This window comes from Micromonas pusilla (genome assembly GCF_000151265.4).
Source record: "Micromonas pusilla CCMP1545 genomic scaffold MICPUCscaffold_10, whole genome shotgun sequence".
Taxonomy (NCBI): Eukaryota; Viridiplantae; Chlorophyta; class Mamiellophyceae; order Mamiellales; family Mamiellaceae; genus Micromonas; species Micromonas pusilla.
In genome coordinates this window covers 92,776-108,091 of record NW_003315891.1, presented here as the reverse complement: position 1 = coordinate 108,091, position 15,316 = coordinate 92,776, and the positions used below count along the sequence as shown (strand labels likewise).

The following is a 15,316-nucleotide window of genomic DNA, read 5'->3' as shown; positions in this document are numbered from 1 at the left end:
ACTTTATGTCGATCCACGACAGTCTGTCCGTTACGGAACTATCTACCTGTATCAATTTTTTTGTCCAAATGAAAGCTGTCGTCAAAAGACATGCGACACCGTCGTGAGCTGCAAAAATGTCTGGTGCACGGAATGTAGTTGATATCGTGAACTTTGTTAACAATATACCGCTGATAACCCGTATTGAACCACGTACTGGTGACACTCTTCTCAAAGTTCCTGCGAGCACTTTCGTCCTCAAAATGATAGAGAAATGCGTCATGGTCTTTGCTGCACGGAAATATCGGTGCGTACGATTTTTTCACAACAGAGTGCTCAGTGAAAGCATGTTCAACCTGCTCGCGGCCAGAGAGGGCGAACACTTTTCGGAATGTGCTGATCGGAAGCACTCATCACGAACTCGTCTGCGCATAACATAAGATGCAGATCTTCAAGTAAGTCTTCCCCTACACGTACCTTTATAGTTGGTTCGATCCTTTCAAGCTTTTAAAAAAAGGCACACGTGGGGTTATCGTCCGTCTCACAGAAGATTATGGTCTTTAGCATGTGCTTTCGACCTTGGATGTGTCGCCAGGCAGCAGCGTAGTACGAGGTCCTCAGCCTCCGCGCGACGGCGTCACCGAAGGAGACGTGCGAGCGCCGCGTCTGCCGCGGGTGGATCAACCGGACGTGCGGCGGCAAGGACGCGCGCGGCCGCGCGTGTCTTCACGGGTCGCACCCTGGCTTGGCCGCGGACAGGCGAGCGACCGCGGCCGCGAGAGAGGAGGCGCGTTAAATCCCGCAGTAGTTTCGATCCCCAACCTCCACGACGCCTTTCATCTCCAACCCTCCAACCGACGCGCCCCTCACAACGCCACCCCGTCGTCGGTTTGGTCCAGAGGGAAGAAGGGTGGTGACGAATCTTTTCGACTCTGAATTGGCTAAACACGTTGGTGAGGCCAATGCTCTCTCGGGTGTCCCGCCACCGACTCGCATTATCCCAGATGACACTGGACTCCCAGATAACCATAGTACAGGGGGTGCCCTCTCGCTTGATCAAAGGCGCTTGCAACTTGTCGGGGCTGCGTTGCCTGGCGGTAGCGCTACGGTTCCTCCCGCCGATCTCGTGACTTCTCCTACTGTTGATTTGACCGGGGCCTCGCCTTTGACACCTCCTAACGCTCAATCATTTACTCCCGAAGTGCAAATCAGCCCTGAAGATATGGTAGATAAAAGTTCGCGGACGTGTTTGACAAGGTTGGAAATCATTCTCCTCGTTTAATTGGAAAACTGCTGCCACTCTGCGGATACGACGTAGACAATACTGTCAAAGCTGTTTCGATTGCCTGCAAGCTAGATGATGCCTCGTCTGCGCTTTCGACCATAACAGATTTGCTGAACTGTGACAACTTTCGTGAAATGAACGGCGTTGATGTCCGGCAAGCGATCGATGCACTTGTTGACGGCAAAAAAACGATCAAAGTTTCCCGAAAAACTTCTGATAACGTCGCTGCCAAAGATCTGACCCATGTTTTAAAGTCTTGCGGTTCTGGTGCATTGGATGCAGTTACCCTTGCTGATCATGCTACTTCCTGTCTTTGCTTCATTGATAACATTGAGGAAGCCATACGAATGTTCGAGCCGACTGTCCTTACTAACTCCTGTGATTATTGGGGCGAAGGATAGGTCGAAGGCGCCGCGGTCTCCCACCAGCACCGCGGGCGCCGGCGACGATACGTGTAGCGAGCACGACTTCGATTTCGGATGGAGCGACGGCGACGAGGCGTCGTCGACGATCGCGGTGAGCCCGGTCGGGAGTCCCAATTTACATGAATGAAGTTTACGCGGCGTGTTATTTCAACACGGCGAAAGTCGGGCGTAATCCCGAGCTCTTCATGGCATACAGAGTAGTCTCTACGCCTACGGTCGCTGGGATAAACTTCGGCGATCGTGGAAATGGAAACGCTAGCACGCGGGCCGGCGGCGCGGCGGCTAAAGGGTGGATTACTAACTATAACATCACCTAAATTATTTTCAAAAAAGTCCACCTCATCGTGAATCACCTTAAAGCCCAAGGTGCGTAGCGTGTCGCCTGACTTTCCATCCCCGTAGAAGGCTTCCCAAATAACCTTGTTCTTTGGTATGTACTTTTGTATTGCCTCCCACGCTGAGGGAGGGGTCATATATTCGTCGGTGGGGTTCATACAATATATAAGAAACGCGGGGGAAAAAAGGCAAAAGGACTTCGCACAGTTCTCGTCTTAAAAATAAAAGTCGACGAAGCTCTGTATTCGTGCACCCTTGACTCGCCTCTTGCATTCGTAGAAGACTTCAAAAGGAGAGTGCACGGCAAATGGAGGCAAAAAAATATCACCCTGCGCAACGTGACTACCATATTCTCTTGGAAACACCGTATCGGGACCGTTCTGGCGCGGCGACCCAAACCTGCAGCTAGCAGCGATATCATGAATTATCACTTCATCAGAAGATTTGTGTGAACTTTCCGCGCGTTCTTGATGGAAGTTTCCTTCAGAACGAGAACTCCTCTTAGAAGGGGGCTTTCGTCCCACTAGAGACTTGCCACACAGGCTAACGAGCTGTTCAAATGACCTGGTCCCCTCAAGCTGGACAACCTCATCAATTACTTGAGGGTGACAAAATGGACTTTCAGAGTGGCCAAGCTCCGTCCATTCATCCTTGTAGACTCCTTTCGGCGGGAACCATAACTTAGAGTTGAACAACAACAGACGCTCAACTTTCTTTCCGACCACATCGGAGATCGAGCTGGGGTGGTCCTCGGGATTTTTTATTGATTGTGTTCTATTATCAACTGCGAACGCTGAACGTGGGTGTTCCGATGTATACGAGTGATACACGACGCAATCAAAGTCGAAGAGACTCTCACGTACAAAGTCACCATTGTTTCTTTCGTGCCAAACGTGTAGTCTCCAGTATTTACCAAGTTTGCGGCTCAAAATAGTTAAGATAGCTCTCAGGGCGAAATCATAATAGCCCTCCGCGAAGTAAATGAGAGCATTCGAATCAGCGTGCACGGAAGAGCACCGAGTGACTTTTCTTGGCACTTTCACTCGCGCGTCTACACCACGTTCAAGCCGACGAACCCTAGTGCGAAGTGTGAACCATACTTCCGTATTCTGCGGTGTCAAGCGTTGACCAAAGATCGTGAATAATTTCACAGACGCTTCGTCGAACTGCATCGATAATTTGTCGGCACGCTTCATCGTCATTGTCCTGAGAGAGTTGAGCTCATCTTGCCCTGCTGATATGATACGCCTTGTGCTTGCTGCAAGCTCCTCGGTCGACGTGACTTTAAGGTAGTCCAGGAAGCCGCGCAAGATTTCGCTCGGACCACCCCGGTCCACGACGACCGGGATGAGCCCTGCGCTCATGGACTCGAGCAGACCAATGCCGAAGTGCTCCGCATCCGCGGGGGAATATATGAACTCCTCAGAGCATAGACCCGTAATCGACCAGACGATATCCCCGTTTTCGATGGCGTCGCGCATCTCAGTTTCAGTAGCGTCGTCCTTCACGAAGACACCTTCCACGCTCCTCGCCCGTCGCTTCACCTGTAGCACGTAGGGTTGAAATCCTTTAAGTACATACCCTAAAATGTGCAGCTCAATCCTTAAGGAAGCTGCGATATTTTTCCTCAGAATCGAAAAAGCCTCGATCGCCGCGAGGTGACATTTTCCTTGGTGTCCTGTGAAGAACCTCCCGATGAGCACGATGCGAACCGCGCGCTTTCTCGCGTCCCCTCTCCCGCGCGTCGAAGAAGCTTTTTTAAATCGTTTTGTAAACGCAGGCGCGTAGTAAATCGTTCTCGGCGGGAGAAACATACCATCCGCGATCGCTGGTGTATACTGATCGATATACCGTTGACTGCTGACGCTGAGAGGGAGAACTCCCATCCGAAGCGATTCGAGCTGACGGTCGTACCACGTCTTGGTGTATTCGGAGTTTAGGTACACGACATCGTACGTACTTAATTGTCTCAATCCCGAAAAAGGATGCGCCATGTAACCCATATCGAATGGGAACTGACAATGGTAGATGCTCGTGCGACCCCGGGCGGATTTTTTCGGAATCAAAGTGTTGCCAATCGTAAACCAGATGTTGTACCAAGGACGAGCACGACTAAAAACTTTGACGGAGAGTCGAGCCCAGTCGATGCCATCGACGGCCAGCGCACGGGCAAGCTCTCTGACGCACTTCAGCCTCTTGCAGACGTTCCGAGGTTTCACTAAGAGGTCCACGTGTCCACCAGTGAGCTCCTGGAATTTTCTGGCGAAAGTGAGGACAACCTTCTCCCCGCCACCGGGAGTGAGCTTGAAAGGCGTGAACACCGCTGAGTGCTGAGCGTCGTGTTGACTGATGAGACCCACCGGGGCAGATGGCCGATTCGTTAATTTCTGCGAAAGTAAGTACAGAGCAACGAAAATGCAGAAGAGCATGGCGGCACTTCGTATCTGAAACAGAGCCCGCTGCCGCCGTCTCGTGTTCGCCAGCCTTCCCAAGAATCGACGAAACCTTGTTGACATAACGACAAGTTTCTTCCACTAGGATGCACACAACACAGTATCCGTGCTCTTTACTAGGAGAACGAATGGTAAGTCCTGATGAAATAAAAATCATGAAGTCGGAAGAACTGAAATATATTTGCGAACGAGCACGATAGAGGGAGACCGTGAACCCTGGCCTAAACTGGGTTCGGAACGAACTGGAAAAAACGTGCTCGGCCGAACGATCGCTTGATCAAAGTCAAGAAATGGTCGTGAGCAGACCGACGCGTACAGAGATTCACCAGAAAGTTGTCTGAACCTGCCTCGAACAACATAAAGCAGTGCGAGAATATAAATCAAGAGAGCGTCCGTGAACACGAGCCAAGCGGGACAAGAGAGTCCCCGATCGGTCAAACCGAAAAACGTGCTCGGTAAAAAAATGTAGTTTGATCACCGACGAAAGTTTACGAGCGTCATCTAAAGACGAGGCGCGCAAGGATTCACCATCGAAATGAAGTACTAAAAGAAATCGAAAAGAAGGGATGTTGGCGTACCTCGTGTAGCTGTGGCTGGAGTGTTTGTCGGCGACGAAGATCGTTCGGGATTTTATCAAGGGAACGAGAAGTACTACCACGTGTATTAGATGTATTAGATAACTACTTTCACGGTAAAATATAAAGATTTTTTGAGATTTTATCCCATTGATTTCAGTCAGAGCTTTTGAAACCCTGTAATTTTGTAATTTTGTAAGAGTAGTAGTAGTAGTAGTAGTAGTAGTAGTAGAGTATTACAGAATTACAAAATTACAAGGTCTCGGGAGCCCTCGTCAAAATAATAAAAAACTTATTTTACGTCGAGCTCTGCTCCTTCTCAGGAATAAGCCACTCTGTGTAGTTCACACGGAAGGGACTGAGGTGTTCCTTCTTTGGTGTCAAGTCTATAAATAAAAAGTTGTGCCTGTTGTCGGGTTCCTTGTTCATAACGTAGTCATACGCTTGTACTATTTGATGTTTTGGTATGACCCCACTTAGCTCGGTTGCGAGAAGGTCAATTTCTTTCCAGTTGCCGGACTTCCAACACGCGCAGCAGTTAATATTCCCGCGTATAGATTTGGGGATGCCCTCATTTCCTGAAGCTGTATAGTTTTGTACACATACGAATATAGAGCATCCAATGGGTGCTTCCCCAGACTGAAATGACCCTATGTGACGGCACTTGATACAAAGGTTTTTGAAAGCCTTCGACCCTATCAGCGATGAGCTTTGGATGTCATCTGCGAATATCCCAACGACTGGTTTGCGTCCGTTTAGTCGCCCGCGTCCGCCGCGCGCGAGATCTTCCCCGTCGCCGCCGCGCGCGCCGACGCCGCCGCGCGCGGTCGCGTCGTCGCGCGCCTCCTCCGCGCCGCCGCCGCGCGCGTCGGGGGCGCCGCGAAGACCGCGCGCGCGACGCGCGTCATGCCTCGGAGCCCCGCGCGCGCAATCGCGCGCGCTCGAGAATGCGCGAAGAAGAGCGCGCTTTTCGCGTTTCGCGGCTGAGAGCGCTCGACGACCGATGACGGATTCGAGATTCGGGCTGACGTGTCAGCCTTGCCGCGTATTTTGGTCCGTTTTATCCGCGCCGTTCCCTGCCGCCGCGCGCGCACAACGCGCGTCGCCGCACGCGATACCGATCCCCGAACGACACGATGTTCACCCTGTCGCCATCCTTCGCTCCCGCCGCGATCGTCGCGAAGCCGTCCGCGCGCGTCGCGCGCGCGCGCGCGACGCCCGCGCGCGCTTCCGCCGCCGCGTCGGACCGATCATCGCCCCAATCTAGGGTAACAACGACGCGACGCAATCATCAGTCGCCGTCGCCGCACAAGTCGTGCGTGGGCGATTGGTGCGAAGAGTCCTTCACCGTCGGATGCGTCGACGACTTCTGCGACGAGTCGTTCGTCGAGGACGAGGGCTGCGTCGGCGACTGGTGCGACGAGGCGTACAAAGAGAGCGCCATAGGCGTGAAGATGCCCGTAGCGCCGATCCCGGGGAAGTCGCCCTCGGTGCGCACCGGAAAGAAGTCGACGTCGGCGGCGATGCACGTCTGGGCCGCGGCGAAGAAGAGCGACGACGGATGCGTCGGCGACTGGTGCGACGAGCTCGACGGCAACAACGACGACGGATGCGTCGGCGACTGGTGCGACGAGGGCTGCGTCGGCGACTGGTGCGACGAGGAGAAGAACGACGACGGATGCGTCGGCGACTGGTGCGACGAGTCGTGGAACGGGACCCTCAGGCGCGTTCTATCTCACACTGGTCCCCATACGACCCGTTCCTTAAGGACTTTCTCTCCCGGCGCATCTCTCCGCCCACCCCTCGGTTTCAATCCCGACACACCTCGACGCCTTTTAACTCCCGACTGACGCCTTTCAACTCCACCCCGACGTCGCTTTGTGTGGAATGGAACGGCGCTCAGATCCCGCCGCGGCGCGCTCCTCTCCGCCGTCGCCGTCTCCTCCGCGATCGCGACGTTCTTCTCGTCCCCGCCCGACGCCTACGCGCTCGGGGATGTCGGCAGCGCCGCGCCGAAGTTCACGCTCCCGGCGACCGGCGGCGGGACCGTCGCGCTCGAAGACGTCCTCAAGGCGAACAAGTACACCGTGCTGTATTTTTACAACCAGGACTTCTCGCAAGGGTGCAGCATCGAGGCGGAGCGATTCAACCAGGCGCTCCCGGATTTCGCCAAGAAAGGCGCCGAGGTTGTCGGCGTGTCCATGGACAACATGGAGAAGCACGAGGAGTTCTGCACCGCGAAAGGGTTAGGGTTTAAGCTTCTCAGCGACGGCGACGGATCCGTGTCCGCGTCCTACGGCGCGGATCTCAAGATTCCGATCCTCGGCAAGTTCTCCGACCGACAGACGTTCCTCATCGACGCGTCCGGGACGATCAAAGGGCACTGGCTCGAGAGAGACGGGAGCATGGGGAACGTGAAGACGCCGGCGCACACGCAGCAGATTCTCGAAGCGATCGACAAGCTTTAAGAAGAGAGCGAGCGACGACGACGATATTCTTTTCAATTCTTTTTCTTCTTCCTTGTCACGAGTAAGGTTTAATGAAGTAATACAAGTCATCATCAGGTGTACGTGTAAGTTGTTACCGCTTCTCTTCTATCTAATAAGTTCATCTACCTATCCGGGTGCATCGCCGCGTACTTCTTCTGCATCTTCCGCAGCGCGACGAGCTCCTTGTGCGCCTGCTTCCACGCCGCCTTCCGCACCGCTTTCAACCGCTTCTCCTCCAACTTTTTCGCGCGTCGCACCGCCCGCACGCTCTCCGGAGGCTTCGGCGGCGGCCGCCCGACCCACCGCCGCATCATCGCGTCCTTATCTTCCAACAGCGCGCCCGCCGCGAGGTGCCTCGGGAGATCCTTCGACGTGATGCTCTGCCCCGCTCCCCCCGCAGACGCCGCAGACGATAACACCGACGCGCGCGCGTATTCCGGAAGCGATCGCGGCGCTCCCGCCGCGTGTCCCGTCGCGCGTTGGATCGCGCCGTAGCCGACGCGTCTGGCCTCCGCGGCGCTCTCTTCGCCCCACGTCTCGTCCGTCACGCGCACGCGCTCGAGATCCTGTATCACCGCCTCGCGTCGCATGTCGATCGCGGCCCACCAGGAGAAGACGCGGTGCTTGGTTTCGTCGTCGAATCCGTCGACGTTTTCTCGCGTCGTCGCGTCTCTTCCGGCGCGGAGCGCCCACGGCGGCGGCGCCTCATGTTTCATCCACGCCGGGGTCGGCTTCGGCGTCCACGCGCGCGCGCGGCCGTATCGCTCGCGGTACTCCCACTTCATCATCTCGTTGTACTCGTCGAGGCGTTGTTTGAGGAAGTCTACGTACGCGCGCGAGCGCGCTTCTTCTTCTTTGTCGTAGTTTTCCCACCGGAGGGACGCGCCCGCGCGCGCGTACGAAACTGGGGTGCCGTCGAAGTTGATCCGCCGCCGTCGTAACGTTTTCGGAATAGACGTCATATCTTCGTCGTCATCCAAATCCGTCTCGAACGTCTCGTACTCGAGCTCGGAGTCCGAGTCCACCTCCGAAAACGCGCGTCCCCAGTCGTCGCGAAGCGGCGTCGACCTTCCCGGCGTCGGCGTCGGCGGACGCCGCCGCGTCGCGCCCGGCTCCCATCCGTCGCCGCCGTCGCCGTGTACCAAGTCCGAGGGGTCGTGCTTCATCGGCTCGCAGTCCATGCTCGCGATGTGTGGCGGCGTCGCGAACGCGGGTCCGTCGCGCCACCTGAGCGCCGGCCCCGCGCGTTTCTTCTTATCGGGCAGACCGAACGCCAGCGAAGCCTTGGCGACGCCCCACTTTGATTTATTCTGTAGTCGCCGCGACCCGTCGGCGTCGGCGTCGGCGTCGGCGCGAAAGTCACCTCCTCCTCCGTTCACGGCGTCCGAGCGTTCGCGCGTCGCGTTGAACAGCGCTCTCATGACCTGCCGCTCCTTCGCCTTGCTCCCTTTCGCGGCGGCGGCGATCATCTTCTTCCGCAACGCCAAGAACTCGGCGCGGTGCTTGAGCTTCATCGCCTTCACGTCGGCGGGGTGGTACTTTCGGAATCGCCCGTTGATCTTGTCGAAGTGCGTCGGGTTCAGCCGCCGCTTTTCCTCCTCGGTGAGGAAGTATCCGCGCTTTTTGAACGGCTTCATGACGCGGCGTTTGATGGAGTTCTTCACCGCGCGAGGGACGCGCGCGATGCGCGACCAGAAGCCCATCCCGTCGCGACGACGACGCGATTAATTAATGAAGAACGCGGCACCCGACGGGGATGATTATTAATTCTGCCGCGACCTCCACCGCTACCGAGACGTCGTCATCGCTCGGGAGCGGCGCGTCGTCGTCGTTGCGTCGCGCGAACGAACGGACGAACGGACGAACGAACGACGCGCGAAGGAAGGTCCCACGGCGAGCGCGCGATGTCGTGGGCGCGCGCGACGACGAATGAGACGGAGGGGAATAATTATTCTCGTCGGAATTTCCGAAACAGCGGAGGACGCGGAAGCGGATGTCATCAGATGTTCACGGAGGTGGGGGGCGTCACACGATGGCCGCGCGCCGCGCCGCGCCGGTGCTCGCCGTGCTCGGCGGCGCGTGCGCGAGCTATTACGCGGCCGAGCGCCTCAAGGTCGCGGACAGAGCGCGGCTCGAAGCCCAGGCCGGGACGTCCCGTTCCTCCTCCCACTCCTCGTCCTCGTCCCGGTCCCCGTTCACGTACCCCGAGCTGACGAGATGCCTCGAGGCGCGCGCGGCGCAAGAGCGCAAACTCCGCGCGTACGTCGAGAAGACCGCCCCGCTCGTCGCGACCGCGCGCGCCGCGATCGACGACGCCGCGCGAAGAAACGACGCGGTCGCGTTGCGCGGCGCGCGGCATCGTTTCGCGGTCCTGATGGGTCGAGTGCACGACGAGTCCGACGCGATCACGTGGAACGGCGCGGCGAACGCGGCGAGCCGCCCGGCGTTCGTCGCGAAATACGGCTGCGTCGCGTGGACGGACGAAGCTCTGGACGAGATCGCGTCGCACGCGCCGATCGTCGAGATCGGCGCGGGGTTGGGGCAGTGGCAGCGCGCGCTCACGCGCGAGAGACGCGTCGACGTCGCCGCGTTCGACGATCACAGCGCGCTGCCTCTGCCTAACCGCGTTCATCAGGCGCGTTCTGTACACTGGTTCCCATACGACCGCGTCGGCGTGGTGAACGCCGTTTCTTAAGGACTTTTGCCGTCGTCTCTCTCCGCGCACCCCCCGCTTTCAATCCCCGCCCTCGTCGCCTTTCAACTCCAACTGACGCCTTTCAACTCCACCCCGACGTTCGCTCGTATAGAACGGCGTTCATCACAAAGACGTTTCGCGTCGCATGGTCGGGGACGTCCGCCGCGGCGACGAGAGCGCACTGCGAGGGAGACGCGCGCGAGGAAGGACGCTTCTGGTCGTGTACCCGGAGGGTCAGCTCTTGCGGAAGTGCGTGGAGCGGTACGAAGGCGACGTGGTGTTGTTCGTCGGCGAGGGTCGCGGCGGCGTCAACGCGTCTTCGGACGAGGCGCGTTCTATGTCACACTGGTCCCCATACGACCGCGTCGGCGCGGTGCACGCCGTTTCTTAAGGACTTTCTCTCGTGCCGCCGCATCAGCGTGCGCCCAACACCCCTCGCTTTCAATCCCCGCCCTCGACGCCTTTCAACTCCGCTTCTGACGCCTTTCAACTCCGCCCCGACGTTCGCTCGCATACGGAACGACGCCCTCAGACGTTCGACGCGTTGGAGAGGACGCACGAGGTCGTGAGGACGACGGAGGTGAGGCCGTTCCCGGGCGGGTGCGAGAAGCTGTGGACGCTACGGCGCCGGCGAAAGAAGGACGAACGAACGAGCGCCGCGAAGTAGCGCGCGTAGACGACCTATCTTATAGCTAGACTAGCTCTTTCGGTACTCGTAACAACCAGACAGAATACTCTCGAAACGAAGTCCCGTCGCCTCAGAGACTCGCTTCGGGCGGCTTCGGCGGCGGCGGCGGCGCGAGCGCGCTCCACACCGCCGCGCTCGCGCGATCTATCATCCCGAACAACGACGCCCCAATCCCGTCCCCACTCCCACCCGCAGCCTGCCTCGCCTCGAGCGCTCGCTTCCGCTGCCGCGCCCGCCGCGCTTCCTTCATGCGCGGCTTCGGCGCCCTACAAAGCGAAGTCGGGGTGGAGTTGAAAGGCGTCAGTTGGAGCTGAAAGGCGTCGAGGTGTGTCGGGATTGAAAGCGAGGTGTGGGCGGAGAGATGCGCCGGGCGAAGTCCTTAAGGATCGGCGTTCACCACGCCAACGCGGTCGTATGGGAACCAGTGTGAGATAGAACGCGCCTAGCCTCCGCGGCGGCGGCGACGTCCGCCGCCGTCGTCGCCGCCGCCGCCGCGCCGCCGACGCCCTCGACGACGCACCGTAACGCTCTCCGCAGCGACTTCTTAAACCGCGCCGCGTCTTCGCTCCCCGGCTTCGCGCGCGCGTCGCACAGGATGACGCGGTCGGGCGTCACCCTCTTCAACAGCTTCGCGAGCGCGGCTGGCGCGCCCTCGAGGTACGCGTCGAAATGCGACGCCCCCTCGAACGCGATCACGTCCGCGTGCGTGAAGACGACGATCGTTCGCGCGTCGAACGCGTCCGGTCCGAAGCGATGCCGAAGCCACTCCGCGGCGTCGAGCTCGTCCGCGGTGACGCGCCCGGCGGCGCTGAACACGAGCGCGAACGCGTCGACGCCCTCCGGCGCGAGCGACGCGCAGCGCTCGATCTCGACCAGATTCGCCTCCACGCCCCCCTCGCGCTCCGCGGCGGCGTCGTCGCACGTCCCCGGGGTGTCGATCACCCACCACGTCACCATCGCGGTCGTCGCGTCTTCCTCGCCGTCGTCCTCGCGCCTCGCGTCTTCGTCGCACGGGATGGAGAGCCCGCCGTCGCAGCGGTGGACGTGGCACTCGGTCGTGACCCCCGCGGCGCTGCGTCTGGAGACGAACACCTCCTCGGGGGATCCGATGGATGCCGACGACGCCGACGACGAAGCCGACGACGACGACGCGCCGAGACGAAGGATCGCGTTCCCCGTGGACGACTTCCCCGTCCCGGTCTTCCCCACGAGCGCGATCGCGCGGTGACGGCGACGCGCGGGGGCGGGAGGGTCCCCCGGGTCCGCGTCCGGCGGCATGACCGCGGCGCCGCGCGTCGACGTCTGATGACGCGGCGAACGTCTGCCGCGTCGGATTCTTCGCGAGCCGGCCAGTGTCGCGCGCGTCTCCGCGTCTCCGCGTCGTCTCCGCGTCTCATCCGCGTCTCATCCGCGTCGTCCGATCCGACGATCGTCATGGCGTCCTCCGCGATCGCGTCGACGTCCGCGCCGCTCGCGTCGTCCGCGCGGTGGACCGATCGGCGTCGTCGTCGACCGCGCGACGAGTCGCTGCGAAGGACGCCGCGATCGATCGCGCGCGCGTCCGCGTCCGCGTCCGAGCCGCCGCCGCCGCCCGCCGCCGGCGCCGCCGGCGCGAAGCAGCGCGTCGTCATCACGGGCAGCACGAAAGGCTTGGGCCTCGCGCTCGCGCGCGCGTTCTTGAGCCGCGGCGACGGCGTCTTCATCACGTCCCGAGACGCGGAGAACGTGCGCGCGACGGTGGCGGACCTGCGATCGCGCTTCGGCGACGCCGCGGTCGTCCACGGGCACCCCTCGAACGTCGGCGACGCGTCCTCCGTGGCCGCCTTAGCGGACGAGGTCGTGAAGGTCTTCGGCGGCGTCGACCTGTGGATCAACAACGCGGGGAGCAACGGGTATCGGTACGAGAACCTCGACGACGCGGACCCGGCGACGATCGCGGAGGTGGTGACGACCAACTCGCTGGGATCCATCTTGTGCACGCGCCAGGCGATCATCACGATGAAACGCCACAACGACGAGCGTTCACCGGGGCACATATTTAACATGGAAGGCGCCGGCAGCGACGGCGGCGCGACGAAGAAGTACGCCGCGTACGGGCACACGAAAGCCGGCATGGCGCAGCTCGCGAAGACGATGCGCGAGGAGCTAAAGGTGAGACTGGTTCCCATACGACCCCGTTCGCGTGGTGAACGCCGTTCCTTGAGGACTTCGCCCGGCGCATCTCTCCGCCCATCCCTCGGTTTCAATCCCCGACCGCGTCGCCTTTCAACTCCGACTGACGCCTTTCAACTCCACCCCGACTCCACCCCGTCAACCTCAAGGGGGAAAACGTCGCCGTGCACACCATATCCCCGGGCATGGTGTTCACCGAGCTGATCAGCAGCGGGAGGTACGCGTTCGGAGGGCAAGGGCGGATGTTCGTGAACGCGCTCGCGGAGGACGCCGACGACACCGCGGCGGTGATCGTCGAGAGGGTGAAGGAAGCGATCGCGGCGGCGGATGCCGTGGAAAAGACCATCGCCGTCAAAGTGTTGACGCCGGACGTAGCGCTTAAAAAGATGTTTAATCGGTTCGTGCGGGGGGTGAATAAGGACCGGTGGTACCCGGAGAAGGACGAGCGCGACGCGTGAGCGCGAGCGAGCGCGTTCGCGAGCGCGCGCGCGCGCGTGATTTATTAAAACGGATGGAATGTGAACGTTACGTCGTGTCGTTGCCGACATTTAATGCGCCTCGACGCTCCGAGGGCGTCGCGTAGTCCGTGAGCAAGCAGTGCGATCCGTCGTCGCCGTCGTCGGAGGCGAGATCCCAGAGCGCGAACACCTCGTGCCTGGACGCTTCGAGCATTTTACGCGCGAGGAGCGCATCGGAAGCGTTGTCACCGAACCAGTACATGTAGTACCGCACGCCCGGTCTCAGCGCCGCGGGCTGGTTGTAGTTGTACGTGTACTCGCAGCCGGGTGTGATGTTCTCGAATCTGTCTACTTGTTCGTGGTAGAAGGACTTGCACGACGTGATGTGCAACGCGTCGAAATCCTGCTCGAGGTTGAACGTCATCGTCAGGAGCTGACCCGCGCGCTCGACCGCTCGCGCGCACTCGCGCGACGCCGACGCGAAGTCCGCGCGTTCCGTCGTGTTCAAACGCGCGAGGATCTCGTCGGAGAGAACGCTCTCGGGGACGCGGGCGAGGTCGCCGAGCTCATCGCGTCCCGCTCTCGAAGTCGACATGCACGGTGAGCGCAGCGGCGTCGCGGCGTCGCGTCGTTCTATGTTCTCGCAGGGCGCCGTCAGATCCGACGAAACGCTCGAATGATGCGGACTGAGGGGACGGTACCTCACGCGACGCGCGCGGCGCGACGGAAACGAACGCGACGACGCACCTCACGCCGCGGCTCGAGTCCACTCGGGCGTCGACGTCTCCGCGCGAACGTCCGACTTGGATGCGGCTCGAACGACGTCGTCGCGCGCCGCGTTTTGGGCTCGGAACGCTCAGATCCTCGTCACGGCGTGTCCAGCTGTTCAGTTCCTCGGAAAAGCGCCAGTGCAGCTCCGAGAGAACCGATGTTGCACTTTTGCCCTCGCCGCGCCGCCGCCATCCGCATCCGCCGCGCGCGATGAGCCGCCTCGCGGGCGCGCAGGGCGCGGAGAAAGTCCTGAGACAGACGTCGAACGTCCGCGCTGACGGCAACTTCGAGACCCCCGGGGCGACGTTCCAAGCCAAGGCGCCGTCGCGCTCGAAGAAGCGCCCGCGACGCGGCGCGGTGCGATTCTTCGTCAACAACAAGACGAAGATCGGCGTCCCCTGCTTCCTCCTCGGCTTCGCGACGTGCGCGTGGCTCAACATCTTCAAGCCCAAAGTCGTCGTGAAGAAAGTCCGGAAGAAAGCCCCGAAGCTCACGATATCGGAGCTCTCGGACGACGAGGACGACGAGGACACCTCCGCGGCGCTGATACCGCACGCGTTCGTCCCAAAGGTGGACGAAGAGATGAAGATGGTGCTCGTCGTCGACGCGAGCCTCGAGATGGGCGCGGGGAAGGTCGCAGCGCAGTGCGCGCACGCCGCGCTCGGGGCGTACCAGGCCATCGAGCACGTGCCGAGCCAGCGCGCGTCGCTGAAGCGCTGGGAGAGCGAGGGGCAGAAGAAGATTTGTCTGCGCGTCGACGGCGCCGACGCGCTCGCGGCGCTCGCGGGAAAGGCAAAGGAGAAGGGGCTGGCGCATTACGTCGTTCGAGACGCGGGGAGGACGCAGGTCGCGGCGGGGTCGAGGACCGTGCTCGCGATCGGGCCCGCGCCGGAGATGGCGATCAACGAGATAACCGGCGGGCTCAGGTTGTTGTGATGAGCGCGATGGTGACCACGCGTTCGTTCGACGCGCGCGCGGACCGATGATGAG

General features: G+C 60.3%; 10 protein-coding genes across 10 annotated transcripts; 5 read left to right on the top strand and 5 right to left on the bottom strand.

Moving 5' to 3' along the window:
• Nucleotides 1-116: 116 nt before the first annotated feature.
• MICPUCDRAFT_50980 (uncharacterized protein) lies at nt 117-419 on the top strand (the record flags this gene model as incomplete). Its single annotated transcript, XM_003061568.1, has 1 exon — nt 117-419. One exon carries the CDS (start codon nt 117-119, stop codon nt 417-419), a length of 303 nt encoding a protein of 100 aa, XP_003061614.1.
• Nucleotides 420-756: 337 nt separating this feature from the next.
• MICPUCDRAFT_62794 (uncharacterized protein) lies at nt 757-2,721 on the bottom strand. The gene is made up of 2 exons (XM_003061330.1): nt 879-2,721; nt 757-766 (listed from the first exon to the last, which is right to left on the bottom strand). Exon 1 carries the CDS (start codon nt 2,181-2,183, stop codon nt 1,647-1,649), a length of 537 nt encoding a protein of 178 aa, XP_003061376.1. The 5' UTR covers nt 2,184-2,721; the 3' UTR covers nt 757-766; nt 879-1,646.
• Nucleotides 2,722-2,938: 217 nt separating this feature from the next.
• On the bottom strand, nt 2,939-4,899 carry MICPUCDRAFT_62793 (glycosyltransferase family 4 protein; the record flags this gene model as incomplete). Its single annotated transcript, XM_003061329.1, has 2 exons — nt 4,826-4,899; nt 2,939-4,616 (listed from the first exon to the last, which is right to left on the bottom strand). A coding segment is annotated over exon 2 (1,603 nt), but the record flags the coding sequence as incomplete, so codon positions are not given.
• Nucleotides 4,900-6,957: 2,058 nt separating this feature from the next.
• On the top strand, nt 6,958-7,521 carry MICPUCDRAFT_20403 (uncharacterized protein; the record flags this gene model as incomplete). Its single annotated transcript, XM_003061567.1, has 1 exon — nt 6,958-7,521. A coding segment is annotated over one exon (564 nt), but the record flags the coding sequence as incomplete, so codon positions are not given.
• Nucleotides 7,522-7,664: 143 nt separating this feature from the next.
• MICPUCDRAFT_48201 (uncharacterized protein) lies at nt 7,665-9,245 on the bottom strand (the record flags this gene model as incomplete). The annotated part of the gene is made up of 1 exon (XM_003061328.1): nt 7,665-9,245. The coding sequence occupies one exon, from the start codon at nt 9,243-9,245 to the stop codon at nt 7,665-7,667; it is 1,581 nt and encodes a 526-aa protein (XP_003061374.1).
• A 329-nt stretch (nt 9,246-9,574) lies between these two features.
• MICPUCDRAFT_41515 (uncharacterized protein) lies at nt 9,575-10,237 on the top strand (the record flags this gene model as incomplete). Its single annotated transcript, XM_003061566.1, has 1 exon — nt 9,575-10,237. One exon carries the CDS (start codon nt 9,575-9,577, stop codon nt 10,235-10,237), a length of 663 nt encoding a protein of 220 aa, XP_003061612.1.
• A 686-nt stretch (nt 10,238-10,923) lies between these two features.
• MICPUCDRAFT_62790 (uncharacterized protein) lies at nt 10,924-12,220 on the bottom strand. Its single transcript, XM_003061327.1, has 2 exons — nt 11,368-12,220; nt 10,924-11,191 (listed from the first exon to the last, which is right to left on the bottom strand). Exons 1-2 carry the CDS (start codon nt 12,201-12,203, stop codon nt 10,996-10,998), a joined length of 1,032 nt encoding a protein of 343 aa, XP_003061373.1. The 5' UTR covers nt 12,204-12,220; the 3' UTR covers nt 10,924-10,995.
• A 328-nt stretch (nt 12,221-12,548) lies between these two features.
• MICPUCDRAFT_5073 (uncharacterized protein) lies at nt 12,549-13,534 on the top strand (the record flags this gene model as incomplete). Its single annotated transcript, XM_003061565.1, has 2 exons — nt 12,549-13,085; nt 13,247-13,534. Coding segments are annotated over 2 exons (825 nt in total), but the record flags the coding sequence as incomplete, so codon positions are not given.
• An 88-nt stretch (nt 13,535-13,622) lies between these two features.
• On the bottom strand, nt 13,623-14,150 carry MICPUCDRAFT_50971 (uncharacterized protein; the record flags this gene model as incomplete). Its single annotated transcript, XM_003061326.1, has 1 exon — nt 13,623-14,150. The coding sequence occupies one exon, from the start codon at nt 14,148-14,150 to the stop codon at nt 13,623-13,625; it is 528 nt and encodes a 175-aa protein (XP_003061372.1).
• Nucleotides 14,151-14,905: 755 nt separating this feature from the next.
• On the top strand, nt 14,906-15,262 carry MICPUCDRAFT_11558 (uncharacterized protein; the record flags this gene model as incomplete). The annotated part of the gene is made up of 1 exon (XM_003061564.2): nt 14,906-15,262. A coding segment is annotated over one exon (357 nt), but the record flags the coding sequence as incomplete, so codon positions are not given.
• Between the last annotated feature and the right edge of the window lie 54 nt (nt 15,263-15,316).